Source organism: Megalobrama amblycephala, linkage group LG23 (assembly GCF_018812025.1).
Source record: "Megalobrama amblycephala isolate DHTTF-2021 linkage group LG23, ASM1881202v1, whole genome shotgun sequence".
Taxonomy (NCBI): domain Eukaryota; kingdom Metazoa; phylum Chordata; class Actinopteri; order Cypriniformes; family Xenocyprididae; genus Megalobrama; species Megalobrama amblycephala.
In genome coordinates, this window is record NC_063066.1 from 20,867,243 (window position 1) to 20,884,546 (window position 17,304).

At 37.1% G+C, this 17,304-nt stretch overlaps 1 protein-coding gene across 1 annotated transcript; it reads right to left on the bottom strand.

The window, feature by feature from the left end:
* Window positions 1–10,026: 10,026 nt before the first annotated feature.
* On the bottom strand, window positions 10,027–15,613 carry LOC125259135. Its single transcript, XM_048176537.1, has 5 exons — window positions 14,437–15,613; window positions 12,943–13,131; window positions 11,339–12,815; window positions 11,009–11,201; window positions 10,027–10,879 (listed from the first exon to the last, which is right to left on the bottom strand). Exons 1-5 carry the CDS (start codon window positions 14,666–14,668, stop codon window positions 10,595–10,597), a joined length of 2,376 nt encoding a protein of 791 aa, XP_048032494.1. The 5' UTR covers window positions 14,669–15,613; the 3' UTR covers window positions 10,027–10,594.
* Between the last annotated feature and the right edge of the window lie 1,691 nt (window positions 15,614–17,304).

A 17,304-nucleotide genomic window follows, 5' to 3' on the forward strand; every position in this document is an offset into this window, starting at 1 on the left:
ATTTCAGCATTGTGTAGGCCAGTGGTTCTCAACTATGTTCTCAACCGGTGGGGCGCGCCCCCCCGGGGGGGCGCGAGTGGCTACACAGGATGGGAGGAAAAAAAAACTGAAAAAAAAAAAAAATTGCAAAATTTTTTATCACTAAACTACTGTCATAAAACGTTATAGTTTTGTATATACATAACTCCTGAATAAAAATTAAAATGTGTTTGGACTGATTAAAAAAAAAGTTTTTTAACAAATTTGATTGGTTTGTCGATAGTGAGTGCAAATCGGCGCAAATGCAGGTGATAAGCGGTTTTATTAAGCGAGTCACTGAGTCGTTCATTCACGATTCGTTCAAACGGCCGATTCATCAAGAATGAGACAGATGTTTGTGAATGGGTCATTGAATCTTTGACAAACGATTTGTTCAAAACACTGAATCATTCAAAACACGGTTGAGTGTTGCTGTGAGATGCGCTATGTTGTGATCTTTGTTTGGATTCATCGGATCTATTTTCGCTGCTAAAATAGACAGTCATTATTTGTCTAAAATGTAAGTGACTTAATATTATTAACTTGTTTGTTGAACTGTCATATCAGTGTCACATTTTCAATCGCGAGGTGATGGTCAATTAAGTGATGGTCAATTGTCAGCTCTCTTGGTCGTCAGGTCGTGTGATGTATGTTGCTGAACTGTGTTCAAATGTTATAAATATAAAAACACCACATTTTGAAATTTAACTGCAGTATGTCAATTTTGTTTATTTGTGTGTGCTGCGCTCATAGACTTTAGAAAACGGCGCTCATTTGTTTGATTTCTCCTCGAGAAACTGCACAAGCCTCAAAAGTTTAAGGTCACCCTGACTCAGTCCGAAACTGTCGTATTCGTTTTTTCATATTCGTCATTTGGTGGATCGATTGTCAAAAACCCCTCAAAATATTTGCTATGGATGCGAAAAATGCAGAAAATCGAACCATCCGAATTAATTTTTATGACGGACGGAAGTTTCAGAGGCTGCAAACGTATAAAACGTGAGGTCGTATTTAGTTTATATATATATATATATATATATATATATATATATATATATATATATATATATATATATATATATATATATATACACAGGGTGCGATTTGTATGAGGGGATGGGGGGAATTTCCCCCCTTCTGGTCTATGTATCCCTCCCTCTGCTGAAATATTTTTATCCCCGGTGGGGATAAAAAATATCCCCCGGGTGATGCTATTCCACAAACCACCAACAGAGCATATAAAATACCAAAAATAAAAATCTTTTTTTAAAACATCGCCAAGTAAAACGCTGCGTTTAGCCTATAGAACTGTCTCTTTACCACCACAACAAACAGGACACTTTTCAGACGCGCATTCCGACTTCGTCTCAGTGCCAGGCTCAAGTCAAACGAGAGCGGAAAAGGTGCAGGTGACGACGAGGGAGCTTCAGTTGAACAACAGTGAATTGCGGTCAGATGAGATTTTGTCAGGCTATGTCTGTAAAACTCAGAAAAATGAACATGACTGTCCTATCAGCCGCTATACTGTGCTTGTGGAGCGCACTCAAGAATTGCATGCGCAAATGCGCCGGCGCGCGCTGCATAATGACTTTATTATAGCTTAAATAAAGCGCAAAAGAAACTGTTTTTTACGAGCAATGATGGTCGTTGTTCTGTTGTAAGTTAAGTCATGAAATTGCCAATGACTGACCCAATGAAATCTTTAGAATCGGTTGCTGGGCCGGGTTTGATCTTACTCGTTGTAGTTTAGGACAAGAAGAATAAATCAATCGACAACAATCAATCACACTCACGCGAAGAATGTGTAAAGGCCCTAAAAAAGTTTATATGTGTAAAGGCCTAGGATTTTCCCCCTTCTGGTCTATATATCCCTGCCTCTGCTGAATTATTTTTATCCCCTTTATCCCGGTGGGAATAAATAAAATATCTGGCTTCGCCTCAGCGCCAGGCGCAAGTCAAACGAGCGCGGAAAAGGTGACGACGAGGGAGCTTCAGTTGAACAACAGTGAACTGCGGTCAGATCAGAGCCGCTAAATATGATGAGATGTTGTCAGGCTATGTCGGTAACTCAGAAAAATTAACACGACTGTCCAATCAGCCGTTATACTGTGCTCGAGGCGCGCACTAAAGAATTGCATGCGCAAATGCGCCGGCGCGCGCTGCATAATTACTTTATTATAGCTTAAATAAAGCGCAAAAGAAACTACGAGCAATGACCGTCGTTGTTCTGTTGTAAGTTAAGTCATGAAATTACCAAACATGCGATTAAAGCTGCCTCAAAACTGTGCATGCATGTAGGCCTATTTGTTGACATGGTTTTATTGTTATCCAATTTGTTGGCATTAAAACATCTTAAGCATTCATATAGGCCTATGTACAATTTTCGGGGGAGCATGCCCCCGTACCCCCCTGGCAAACTACATTTTCTGTCCTCGGTAATTATGAAACCCTGGCCAGCTTATATCTAATGAAATATGAGGTAAACGTGCATTTCTCCAAATGTGCGCACTTTTGGAATAAAAATTTGTGTATGCAGTGTGATCAAAAATAAATGGGACCAAACGCGATTGAATGTAAAGGTTTGTGTATCGTTATTCTATTACTAATACCGATTGATATTGCATTTCTATCAGAAAGTCATTAAGAATTATATTAATTTATTAGATAGCTTAGATATTTGCAACACTACAATGACACTAGTGTTGCAAATATCTAAGCTATCTAATACTTAAAATCTCAAGGTTAAATCATTTTGTAAAAATGTTTCTGTAACAGCTGCCAAAAATAGTATATAGCGCCACTGTGGTTTTTAATAAATTAAATAAAAAAAAAGTAAACTTTTAAAAACATCCCCCCTCTGTTTTTTTTTTCTGTTTTTTCCCCCCACAAATCGCACCCTGTATGTATGTAAATAGAATCTACCTATATGTATATGGTGAACATATTCTTAGTCTTTACACTGTGTTTACTGTCTACACCTGACGCAGGAAGCACTACGTGACAAATCCCCGAAGTAAATGCCTCGTTCTAATTATGACCAAGCAGCAGTCGCAATATGTCTAATAGGAAGGACAAATGGATTTGCAACGTTCGCTTTGCACGCCCGGTGTCGAGTTACTTGCTGTGTGGCACGGTAAGACGCAACAATGTTAGACACGGTGTTGGCATTTATAAAAAAAAAAAAATCGAAAACAACAGTGAGGAATCGATTCTTGGAATCGATTCTTTCGATTCCAGAAACAGGAATTGGAATCGGAATCGATTCCAAAAAATCCGGAATCGAACAGCCCTATCCTGAGACCGAGACACGCGCTCAGGATTGCACATGCGCATTTGCCTGACCAAATTAATATAAGTTTTTAAACCCTATTTGAGCGTAGCAATCAACATTTATGGACGTACAGTTTATGTCAGATTTTATTCCCGGTTTGAAAAAATGGTCTGGAGACTGCAGCATCGGAAATGCCACCAAAATAAAATAAATAAATAATAAAAATCCTCAAAATTTAAGATATGACCTGCTTTTTTTTGTATTTATAACATAATAGTAAAACGTTATATAACCAGGGAAAAAAGTTTTATGAATTTAGTTTTGTCATTACATTGTTTGGAGCATAAGATCCAAATGGGGCCAGACATTTTTTTGGGGAAAAAAAAAAAAATTATTCATATGTTATGCTATGTTAGTGGACATCAGGACTCAGTTATTCAAAAAATAACAAGGCACGAAAAGACATAGGCAAAAAACATTTTTTTTTTTTTTTTTTTCATTCACTAATCAATTTTCAGGTTTCAGAATTTTCTTTAACCAAACATTGTATAAAGATGATTCTCGTCTATGTTATGAAAGATATAACAGAATGATTTGATATACTATTTTAATTTTTACTTTATGCAATATATGTGTAAAATGGCCATAAATGGGTAGTCCCATTCTATACCTTGCATCTATACATTGTACCTAATTTGCATAAGGGTTCTTGGGGCAACATGTAATGAAAAACTTAATAATTCGAGTAATAATTGTCAACATTTTATAAGAATATCTAATATTTTATAGGAATATTGATATATAATTCTTTCCCATTTACTTGTTGTGTCTCCCTAAATGCCTGATGCTTGAAGTCCTGGTACAATGGACGTATGAAATTCTGTCCTGTTTTATAACAGAAAGTCATATTCTGATTTGAAACCACATAACATGCCAGTGTGAAAATTAGTCAGATTTAAATGATAATTACAAAATATATTTCCATAAGAGTGCTAAATGTGATAATTCAATCAATGTCAGAGGGAGTTGTCATGGTGAAAACTTCAAACATTTGGTACCTTTGAAAAGCCCTGAATCTGCTCTTTACAGGACATCCAGACTGTGACAAACTATGACACATATGGTGTCAGAGAAATTTGCTGAAATATGTCCACAACAAGTCTATGCTTGGGTGTAAGGAGGATATGTATCATTCTACAGCATTGGTAATGATTTTTCATTTTTCACAACAGTAAAAGTGTAACTGTGAATCCTGCCCAGTCTCTTGCACTCAGTATCCCACAGAGTAAGTAATGTGTGAATTCACTCAGACTGTTGAAATTTCTATAGGCATATGCCATAAAGCAGATAAAGAAAAAGCAGTCTTGTGAATTTTCAATCATTGTCATCGAAATCTAGGTAGTTTACATCTGTATTGACAACATGACTAAGCATTTTTCTTGTTTGTGAACAATGACACAAGAACTTGTCATTCTGATGCCACTGATCTGTCCATTTTGAGTAAGTTCCAGGCTTTACAGATAATCCATTGTGTGGTGCTGTTTGTACAGATTGTTTTGAGAAATAGACTTGGTTTGCAAATTTTAAGGATGATGTAATGAAAGAAATGTACCAAAGTGACTGAGAAAAGCGGTAGAATTTTCTGAAAAACTTTCTTTTAATGAGAAACTTTCCCTTTAGTTTGTCATACTTTCTCATTATGACTTGCTCATAATTATGATATTTTTTGTATTAGCCTAATGAAACTTTCTTAGAACAATATAATGCAAGCATGTGTAGCCACAAACTCAGCTCTGTTACGCTGAGATCACAAGACTGCTGTTCACCATGACGAGAAATATCAGCACGTTTTAAATATTGCGAGATCTTGTCACATGCCTATTAGTTTATTATTGTGCTGATAAACATTTTAAATATTTTTGGTTCAAATGTTTGAGGTAAGGTAGATTTGTACTTTCATTAAGCAAGGATGTAGCCTATTTAACCAAAAATGACAATTTTAATAATATGACAAAAAATTTAGATTTAGATGTGCATTATATAGCTATATATGTATGTATGTATGTATAAATAGCCTATATTAAAATAGAAAACCATTATTTTAAATAGTAATATTTGAATTTTTGATCACATTATTACAGCCTTGGTTACCATAAGAGACATTTTTTTAAAAAGCATTAAAAACTTTATATTCCAAATTCGGGCCACAATAATGTTATATAATGTAATAATAATGTTATATAATGTAATAATAATGTTATATAATGTAATAATTACAATAATGTAATTTAATGACTTTATTCTCAACATTTTATCTTGACTTTTTTTCTCGAAATTTAAAATTTTTTTTCTCATAATTTAACGAATTTGTTCTCATAATTTAACGACTTTTTTCTCGTAATTTAACGACTTTTTTTCTCATAATTTAACGAATTTGTTCTCGTAATTTAACAACTTTTTTTCTCATAATTTAACGAATTTGTTCTCGTAATTTAACAACTTTTTTTCTCGTAATTTAATGACTTTATTCTCAACATTTTATCTCAACTTTTTTCTCGAAATTTAACGAGTTTTTTCTAGAAATTTCACAACTTTAATCTCGAGATGGTTTTATTTTTTTATTATTGCTTGGCCCTAATCTTCCGTAGCTTTTTGGTTTAGGCGCATCTGCCAATTTTTGAGGGGCGGTGTCCAGGGTAAGAAAAAAAAAACATCTTACATAAAACAACAACTATTATTAAATTAATATTATTCGTTTGTACTTAGTATATAATCATTGACTGTTCTTGAGACAAAACAATGGAGCTGACATATTTTAGTTTATGTGCGGTTTGTTTCATCACCGCTGCTCTTTCTCATCGGAGGTGCTGAGCTTTTCACTCATCTGCTGAGAAATATTCTTTTTCATCATCAGCAGCAGCAGAAGCAGATGGCCCACATCAATATCTTCATTCAGACTTCTTACTGGCCACCTCTTTGCCATATCCGAAATGTAAAAGTAGGCTATAACCGCCAATATTGTTTTGTAGGTTTTTTTGTCGGGAATCTAGTCCCACCACTTCTTCATCTTTTCAAACAAGTCCCTTTTCAAGTTCTTACAATGAATTAGCCTATGGGGGATGGAGTCTAAAAATCATAATCAAAATCGTCCATTCAGTCCCAAAAAGATGGTCTTGGTCTTTTCTGTCTGTCCATCCTTCCTCTTTTCTTTTCGCAAACTCTTGGAGAAGCCTGGGCTGGATTTCCCGAAATCTTCTTAACTCTACGTCATTCTTAAATTATACCTTAAGCTGTACTTTAAGGTTAATACTTGTTTCCCGAAACGTTCTTAGTTAAGTGTACCTTCTGTAAGTCATACTTTCGTTTTAACCTCGGTGAGGTTAAAAAACACAGAATAGTTGTGTTAAATGACAAGCGCGGAGCGGAGCGCGCGTATGTCTCCAGACACAACTATTCGGTGTTTTTAACCTCATCAGGTTTATTTTAGGTTTCAGCCATACACATACTGTAACGAGGCGGGACTCAGGCAGAGATCCATTTGCAAGCTTTATTAAAAGTAAGCGTGGTCGTACAGGCAGGGTCTAAGCAGGGGCAAACAGGAACAGCAAGGGCTAGGCAGAATCGTGGTCAGGATACAGGCGATGGTCAGGACAGGCAGATATCATTCACAGGTCAGGAAACAATGCAAAGTCCAAAGGCTGGCAGCAGAGGATCATAAACGGTACAGGTTCGAAGACAGGCAGACAATAAACACAGGAAAACGCTCGGAATTGAACACAAGGGTGAATCAAGACTTCACAAAGAGGTGGCGTGTGAGTGAGTCTTAAATAGACCAGATAATGTGCTAAGCTGTATGTGGCAACGGGTGATTGGTGTGGAGTGTGCATGTGACTGGCAGGGAGGATTATGGGAAGTGTATTCCGGAACTGACAGGATTCATGACACATATTTGAATTAAGTAGGCTACTGCATAAAAAAGTATTTATAGTTTGTTAAATTCCATATACACTGATGTTTATGGAAGCTGCAATAATAACCCTTTCAATTATATATAATTTGACGAAGTGTTTTATTCATATCAGATACACATTGTGCATGAATCTGATTTGCCGTGCAAATTCATCGCGCGACAAAACATATTCACTTCCACATATTTTACAATCGGAATATATCATAAAATTCATGATAGGCTATAGTTAACAGGTTTGTGAATATTTTGAATAAAAAAATGAAAAAACGATATAAACGCAACATGTCTGTCAGCTGCATGACAAGTCTCCAAGGAATTAAAACTTTGTTCTAAAATAACGGTCGCCTTAAACTCAAACTCAGAATATAGATAAATTACAGTATAGATTTAGTGTGCAATTTGGATTACTTTTATAACATCCCATGAGTCCTGATAAATGCAATTTCTACTTCTGAAGTGCTTCTTCTTATAAAGAACATTTCTCACATAATGCAGTGAAGCAGCCCCTGTATAGAGTGAATTATCGATTCTCGTGCCATCGATATCAAACAATTCAGCACAGCCGCCATGGACGGCACCTGGTAATATCGCACTTAGGAAGATATACCTTGGGATAGTTCGGGGAACACGCCTAGAAATGGTATCTTCAGTTAAGGTCTACCTTTAGAGTTCGTAGCGCGCTAAGAGACAACGTTATCGGGAAATCCAGCCCTGAGCTTCAAAGATGGCAAAAGTACACACATGGTTCACTCAAGTAGAAGTACAGATAAAAGTTGAAGTACTGACTGCCAGTGTTGGGCACGTTACTTTAAAAAAGTAATTATAGTTACTATTTACTTCTCACAAATAGTAACTGAGTTAGTAACTGAGTTACATCATTATAAAAGTAACTACTAGGGAAAGTAACTATTGCGTTACTTAAATGTCAATTAACTTGGATGCCCCCAATATTAAATATAAGTCTAAAAAAATTTATTATTTGTTTAAGTAGTCCTATGTTATGTTTTAAATTCATCTATTTGAAAAGTGAACAACATGAGTAAGATAGGATACATCATAAGATGCACAATATATCGGGAGACATGGAGTGGATCGTACATGATTTTGACCACTTCATTAAGTTTTGTTTTGTAGAAAGCCTTTCTTTAAACTGAATTTCATTTTGTAAAAATTGTATCTTAATTTAAATCAATGTTTCATCAACCGATTGCCTGGATTTAATAAATAAGAAGCAAATATAGCAGAAAATATAATCATGACATGGAGGCGCCGGCGCGATCACTTGCACGTGAACTGGAGCGCGTCTTATAGGCTAAATGAACTGAAACTCGTATAGGCTGCTTGCCTCACAGACATGAGAAAGCTTGAAATGTCTACTTTTAAACGAAATGAAATAGGCTACTCTCCGATTATATAATCCGAATGAAATTTGCATTTTCTCTCTTTATGCGTGCGCTTGAGTGCTATGTACAGGAACTGAATTTGACACCCCTGCTGTACAAGCCCAGTCAAAATGGAGAGGAGACTTGGACCTGCAACAGTGTTAAATACGAGTAGCTTTTAGTTTTATATTTGTCCTCATTTTAAATTCAATTATGCTGTTCTGAAACACTAGACTGGGGTGTGTTTCCCGAAAGCATCGTTATCCAACTATGGACGTAAGTCCCATTGAACTCTATTGGTAACGACGGAATCTTGCGACCATAGTTCGCTTTATAGTCCCCACGACCCCAACTCATGACGGATCTGAGAGGAACGCTGTCAATGTAGTCAGTGGATAATATACTGGGCTAAGAGAATGCATTTGAACATTAAGAAGAAAAGAAAAGAAAAGAAAAGAAAAGACAAACACCACTTTTAAGGCAGTCAGAGTTTGTTCACGTTGCGTGTGCTGCTTCAGTCAGTTATGGCGTTTTCATTTTTTTTAGCCTCACAAACTCATAATGGCATCCAACTAACATGCCTTGGTAGGCTAACACTTTTTTTCCTCGTATAAATTAATTTACTATTAATTGACCACTAAACTTGCTTTGTTCATTTTTATTGGTTCGACAACATTAGCCACAAGATGCAAGTTCTGCAAATTGCCAACTAAAAGTTTCATACATGTGTTAAAACGGTGGTGCCATTATATCACTCACTCTGTTCTTTTTTTAAGCAAAAAAGGTGATTCAAGAAGACATTAAAATAATTCTCCCAGAATTGGCCTTTGTTTTGTGGTGGGTGTTGAGCATAGACTGTAAAAAAAAATTTTTTTTCCAGAATGTGAAAACTAATGATGGAATTTAAACAAAGAGGTAAGACAAAATGTTATAACCTAAACTACTATTTTTTGCTCATTATTTTCACCATCATATTGTTTCAAATTTGTATGATTTTTTGAATATATTTTTAAAGTATATTTACCATAAAAGTTATTATGAAAGTGCCAAAAATCTTTAGAAACAATGTAGAGTTTATTTAGAGTGTAAAATGTACGCTTTTCACTTTGTTTTTTATCATTATATAAAACCATTAAAATAAATTTTAAGGAGACCGGAGATTACTCCATCGCATGAGTTATCACTGAGTAAATCACCCTGATCCAGATATTCACTTTTTCTGTATTACCAGTGCTCCAAATTTGAGAAAAATGATATGGATATTGTAATGCTTTTGAGCAAAAGTTTTAAACAAGATAAATTCCTGTACCTCATACCAGCAAATTAAAGAATTTTCATATATTTACTCTGAAAGCAAAGAATTTGCGAGCAAATTTGTGTGGTGTTTTATTAGATTTATTTCACATTTATTTCACACAGGTTAAAAGTTGCTGATAGCATGTGAGTAGTAGCACCTGGGGGTAAGGACAGACAAGGTGAGAGAAAAGGAGACGGAAAAATAAAGAGGTACAGAGGGGAGAGAGGAAAACATTCTTGGTCCAGTTCCCAGACACACTGGCTCTCAGCCCTCAACCAGCCGAGAGGCTCTCACTCGCGGTGCCATGCGATGGAGGACGGCCCAACACTCCTCCACCTCCATGGGGCTGGCAATGCTGCCCAACCTCCTCAGCACCACATTCCCTCTCAGCAGCGAGGACTCTCCGACAGTGTGTCCCTCCTTCCTCCTGGGTTTCGGCACCAATGTAGCAAGGTTAGTGGATTAGGGAAGAAGGAGGCGGGAACTGGTCCTCTCTCGTCCTTCACTGTCAGCATTCCCCCTTTATGCTTCCGAGCTCCTCCGTGAGATACGAGACCGGTGCAGCGCGCAGGTGATGCTCATTAGCAATCATGCCACCGGCCTCTTTCTCACGGCCCTCAGCCTCATCCTCCTTCCCACACTGCTCTTGGGTTCTTTTACACATGAGATGTTCCAGAAGCGAGTTCACATTGGCGGATGCAACTGATCTTCAAGAAACTGCCTGATATATTCCTGGTTGCATTCGTGCTGTAAAGAAGTCTCAGGTTGTTTCGAGGAAGACGAGCCGGACTGGCTCTGCTGGGAGCAGTTTGTGGGTGCTGAGGAGGAGACGGGCATAGATGTGTGCTGAACCTCACAGGTGTCACAGTCAGCAGAGGCACTGGTACGTGCCTCTGGACACATGATATGCCTGTCAGAGGTAGGCCATGGATCGAATTCATCTGTTGGTAAGATAAAAATAGAAAATGATTAAATTATTGATATGTTTTTCTTCATAAATGTTTTTTTACATCACTACCAAAAAACTAGACTAGACTTATATTATTAGATTTTGTCTAATTCTTACTGACCTGCTGGTATAAATGGGCCATCCGTGCGATGCACCATTTGCGTGTCTCGTCCGTGGAAGCTTGCTTGGCGTCCCAGACTTTTCTCACACTCTGTTGGAAATGGTCGAATTTACAGAGCTGAGAATGAACTTTTTTGAATGCCAGTCCATCCTTTAAATTTCTGGTAAGCTTGAAATTTTCATCGAGCCTCTTCCTGAATAACAGAAAACATTCAGAAATGTTTGAGTTTTTATTTTTATTTTTTTGTTATGGCACATTGTAAAGATGATTTATCAAAACAAAAAATTACAATCAAACAAATTGTCTGCCATTGCTCGTCCTTTTTCTTACCTTAATTGCTTCAATTGGACGTGTCTGATGTATCTCCGTAAAAGACATCCAAGTCGCAGATCAACACTTTGAAGCGTTTGACTGATGTTTCCTCTGCACAGGTTGTACATTTCAGAGGAGATGTTGTTGTTTTGAAAAGCTTGATCCAGATGTTTGAGGTTGCTTTCTTGAGCTTCGATGTCAATTACAAATGTTTGACCTTTCATCCTTTCAGGAAGAAGTTTGTCATCATCCTCTTCATTGTTACCTGAGACTGCTGAAACATATTTGTTTGTCTCTGGCTTGTCAGGTTTCTGAAGTGATGGCTTTACTTCAGTCTGAATTTGAGGCCGTTTCATGATTGAGGAAGGATGGGTGTGGACAGGAGACGGACTCTGGAGATCTTCCACTGGCACCACATCAACTTTAGTCTCCTCTACGGCATGTGAGATCTGAGGGAGATCAAAAGATTTGACAGGGGAAGGACGATGGATCTTAAGAGTAGATGGACTCTGGAGGTCTTTCTGAGCCATCCCTTCAAATGGGGTCCCTGTTCTCAACATTGACCCTTCATAAACTTTTGTCTCCTCTACAGACTGCGAGATCTGAGGGAGATCAAAAGATTCGACAGGGGAAGGACGATGGATCTTAAGAGTAGATGGACTCTGGAGGTCTTTCTGAGCCATCCCTTCAAATGGGGTCCCTGTTCTCAACATTGACCCTTCATAAACTTTTGTCTCCTCTACAGACTGCGAGATCTGAGGGAGATCAAAAGATTTGAGAGGGGAAGGATGATAGATGCCAAGAGGAGCAGGGCTCTGCAGTTCTTCTTGAGCCATCTTGTTAAATGATGTGACCTCTCTTGTTTCTTCCTTTGACTCCATGCTAACTTTTGTGTTCTCTACAGATTGTGTAATGTTGGAAAGAGCAAAAGATCTGACAGAGGCCGGAGGAAACATGTCATCAGCAGATGGACTCTTGAGGTCGTTTGGAGTCTTTTGTAATGCTGTTACTGGTCTTTCCAGCTGCAACACTTTATTTTTTGCCCCCTGCACAGGCTTCCTGACCTGAGGGAGAGTAATCGGCTTGCTCACAGGATCAGTCTTTGGCCTCTCAGGATTGGCAAGCAATTTTGGCATCTGCTGCTGTGCTATAGAGCCATTTTCCTGCCAAGATGAACCGTAGATGTCTCTGTCCACTTCTTCAGCCACCTTTCTCTGTTGCTTTGGACTAGCCTTGAGAGCCTTTACCTCTTTGCAGTGATCTTGAAAAGCCTTGTTGAGGTTTTCAATGGTCGCTGTTGTTATTGTTAATGCCCTGCTCATGGCTGGACTGCAGGTGTTTGATTTGGCGATGTTATTCAACACACCGATCAGGTTTGATGAATACTCTGAGACAGCATCTGAATTCGCCTTCATTTTTGGTACTGTGGGACAGCACTTCAGAGACTGGATGCTTTGAACCACTTTGGGATCCAGATCCTCTTTCCTTGGTTTATCTGAAAACAAACACATTTTACACTGTAAGCTACCCTGATACAAAATTTTAGATTATCCTAAATCACACTGCAACCAAGGCGATTCAAATATGCTTTTTAATTAATGATGGTGTGTGCATTAACTTACCTTGTGCATTCATGTTTGCACGATGTTTAGCAGCAACACCTCGCATTTTCTCAAAGTTGTCCTGTAAGCGGCTCACGTTGTGCTTCATTTCAGCCTGGAACTCGTCGAAAGTCTTCTGCAAGTTCTTCAGCTGCTCCATGCTGACCATAGAGTTTTGCACTTTCTCTATTTCCCATTCTAGCGATTTCTCTGTAAGGAGTATAACATATGAATCGTTAACATATGTTCAATAAAATGAAATGAAAAATTACATCAGTATATGGGCCAGGATGGCATGATTAATTGAAATGGCTTAGTGCGATTAACAAATCTCAAAGGCTGCTATTTAATGAAATAAATATATGCGCTGGATGTTTCAGAATAAAGTGCAGCACTGTTTTTCTAGTTCTTTTATATGGGAGCAGCTCATTATCCGCCAGTGTTTGCAGCTTCTCAGAGTGGTTCTCCAATTCTCAATAGGTCTTACCACTTTTCCTTTCAAACTATAGTGAATAAACTGTATTAAAACACATTTTGGTTTGACTGTATGTATATATGTAAAATTTTGGTTGATAGATAGATAGATAGATAGATAGATAGATAGATAGATAGATAGATAGATAGATATTTTTTTAATTATTATTGTATAACCATATTGATATAATCACAACATTTTGGCCAAATTGTGCAGCTCTACAAAGAAGCATAACAAACATGGATTATGTTTTCATTGCATTTTAAAATACAATTGCAATTTTGTGAGAAAAAAAAAAATCACAGAAGGCTCCATATTATTCAGTTCAGTTCACCACGCCAGACCTAAGTAATTCATCCAAAAGGATTAGCCAATTAGCCAATTAGTGCCAAACACCGCCCACTGCCTGTTGATTGGCATTTGTGAAATGTCCTCTATTATTATGAAAAGAATATTTGGGAAAATCGTGCTTTGAAAATGCACGATTCGTCAAATAGGTGTCATTCTTAAAAAATGCAGCATATTATTACGAAAAACAGCTTTTTGAAAAAGCACATTAAATTTTGAAAAAAAATATTATGAACACAATAATAGTGTGTGAAAGAGGATATTGTGAAATATATTAAATAATAAATGTTGTGTTTTCATGGAATTTTACAAAATAAATAGATACATTTTTATTGGTTTATTTAATAATTTAATTAATAATTAAATAAATTAATTAGTTAATTATTTCAGAATAAACTGTTCAATTAAATTGTTTTATTGAATTCATTATTTATTTAATTATTTCATTTTGAGTAATTTTGACCTCCATGGGTGCGTCCCATTTAATCAGAATGTACTACGTACATTTAAATGATTTAATACCAATAAATGCTTATAAAGTGTCTAAAGTGTTTATTAATCGGAAATGCTAGTTTTCGGAGGTTATTCAGTGTGACTTTCGAACTAGGGGGCTGCTTGAGACGTACCTTACGCTGTTTCTTAACATTAAGTAAAAGACTTAATAAATGAATACATAAATAAAGATTACTCACGTATATTTCTGAATCGCTCCAGCAGTGATTGGCACTCCTCCTGGCGCTCTCGGGCTCTGCGCTCAAGGTCCGAGATTTTGTTGAGCAGCAGTTCACGCTTCATAAACCATTTTAATTTAGAGGTGAAATCGTCCTCATCAAATGATTCCGGGGAGGGACTGTCTACGCTACAGGTGCTTTCCTCCATATCGGATGATGATGATGATGATGATGTGTTCTTGTGAAAAGACATATCTGATCGTTTATGAGAACTATTCAGATTCAACAAAGTACTAAGACTTTGTACAATTCTTGTTCGCAAAGTTCTGCGAGTGTTTACAGATCTCTCGTGAGCTGTTTGGTTGTGTCAAACTGAATTTCTGGTCTTTTATGAGAATTATGATTCAACCGAATTGTCGTACTCGTTCAGACAGAAATTCACTCACTGTTCACTGATATTTCTCGCAGTTAACTCTTGCCTTGAATGCGTTTAGTCCTAGCAAACGATTATGAAATAATGTTCGAAAGCTCAGGTCTTATATAGCCTCCACCGTGACGTCATAATTGAACGTTCCATAGCTGCTGTCAGCGTCTCATTTATATAGCACCAAGGCAGAGTTGCCATAGCAACCGGGGAAGAGTAAATATTCCTCAGCCAGTCTGCGTTTTATATCTAACTTTTCCGTTACAATGAAAACTTTATGAGCATGTAAATATTCCTTGCTTAATTAAAATAGTAAGCGGATTATCTTCTTTAATAGCGAGCATCATCGGCGGCCGCCACCTCTCAACATACTGTAACTTTAAATGTCAAAGCGCTAATTCTGAAATCTGAGTAATTTAGTAGGCCTAACGTTACTTCAAAGTAAACCCCGACAGGTTGATCAGGGTACAAATTGTATCTGAATGGCTCTATTTTGAGATATCTACCGAGGTGCGCAAGATGGTTTGAATGAATCGAGAAAGAGAGCATATGATGCGAGATACGAGAGACATGAAAGAAGCGATCAATACCCGGATGCGCGGTCGTTACACAGCGTTCATCATTAGTGGGGTCATGACTGCCCAAACAGAATCAAGAGAGCTATGTAATAAGTGTTAGATAATAATTGTGTTTTATTAGTACATAGTTAGCAACTGGAAGAAGTTAAGAAAATTAAAACTTAAAGTCACTATCAAAATGAACAATTCTTGGCTTGTTTGTTTGTTTGTTTTGTGGAATATTGTTGTAATTTTTGTACCGCATAGACATAGTGTATGTAATTTCAGTGTCTGCAGTTGAGTATCTTTTTTTTTTCTAGAATTAAATGCTAAAATGGCACTTTAAAATTAGAACAAAATGATGCAATATTTTTCATATCACAGAGGGAATCAGTATTGCTTATTTTGTGTTTCTGTGAGGTCCAAGGTTAAGAATACCCTAAAAGTTACTTAGGCTAAATGTAAAAAGTTTTTTCTCTATTTAACAAGTGCGAAAAGTTATTAAACTATTAATGTAATCTATAGAAACAGCATATATTAAAGGATTAGTTCACTTTCAAATGAAAATTTCCTGATAATTTACTCACCCCCATGTCATCCAAGATGTTCATGTCTTTCTTTCTTCAGTCGAAAAGAAATTAAGGTTTTTGATGAAAACATTCCAGGATTTTTCTCCATATAGTGGACTTCAATGGCCTCCAAACGGTTTAAGGTCAAAATTACAGTTTCAGTGCAGCTTCAAAGCATTCTACGCAATCCCAGGCGAGGAATAAGAGTCTTATCTAGAGAAACCATCACTCATTTTCTAAAAAAAAATTAAAATTATATACGTTTTTAACCATAAATGCTTATCTTGAACTAGCTCTCTTCTTCTTCTTCTTCTTCTCCTTCTCTAATAGAATATATGACAATATGCTAGTGCAAGTATATAACATTTAGTTCAAACTTTGACCTGTGGAGGGCAGTAATGCACTTAGCAGTGTCTACACTGCGATAATTCTAATAGAGAAGAAGAAGAAGAGAGAGCTTCATAGTTGCACACTCACAATGAAGTCAAGCCATCCAAGTAATGTTATTGCTGGTGATCGGGTATAGAGGAGCTCACGTTTTTGAGGCAGATTGCTGTAACTTCTTCCCCATTAACAATGCTTTTGGCCTAACAAGCATCTGCTCAACTCTTACACCCATCTCACATATCACACTTGGGTAGGTGCCCAGTGGCGGTGCCTTAACCCCCTGCTTTAGGTTGCCCTCCACTTGGCCAAAATCTTACCCATCATTGAGAATCGACTCATGCACTCTGGTTAGTGCTCTTTCCCATTACAAAATCTTTGACAGTTTTCTTCAACAGATTCAGGTATTTTATCAGGTATCAGGTATTTTCTGCAGCTTAGGGGAGGTGCACACAATACCCATCAGAACCAGTAAGAATAATTGTGTTAAAACATGGAGACAGGCTACGAATCCTTTAATATCACGGCCTAATGTTCAATTTAGGCTGATGGCACAATAAGGCAGTGTGGATTGTCCTATTTGTCAAGTTCAAGGGTGTTTCAAATTTGGCTTTCGTTAAGGCTCTAAGTCATATTTCAAGTCTTAGCTCTGCTTTAACGCATACTCTGTGGCGGCCAAGAAACCACACTGCGAAATGGGCTGATGACACAATAGGTGTGCATTGTCCTATATGCTTAGTTTAATGGTTTCTCATGCTCACAGGAAAGTCTGTATATTTTTTATTTTTACAAAGGTCCTTTTAGAGGCTATGTAATACGGTGCTAAGAATATCATGAGAAGAAACCCAAAATGCTTATAACATGCATATATGCATAATGAAAAAGTACACCTTGAATTCATTGTCACGTTTGACAATCACAATTCAGCTGCCAAGAAAACACACTTCTTGTATGA

Excerpts from the sequence above, each read along its gene's own strand:
- LOC125259135 (XM_048176537.1), bottom strand. The coding sequence starts at position 14,668 with ATGTCTTTTCACAAGAACACATCATCATCATCATCATCATCCGATATG. Across the intron at positions 12,816-12,942 it reads TGCAAACATGAATGCACAAG|ATAAACCAAGGAAAGAGGAT; the intron begins GTAAGTTAATGC and ends GTTTGTTTTCAG. Across the intron at positions 11,202-11,338 it reads GTCCAATTGAAGCAATTAAG|GAAGAGGCTCGATGAAAATT; the intron begins GTAAGAAAAAGG and ends TCTGTTATTCAG.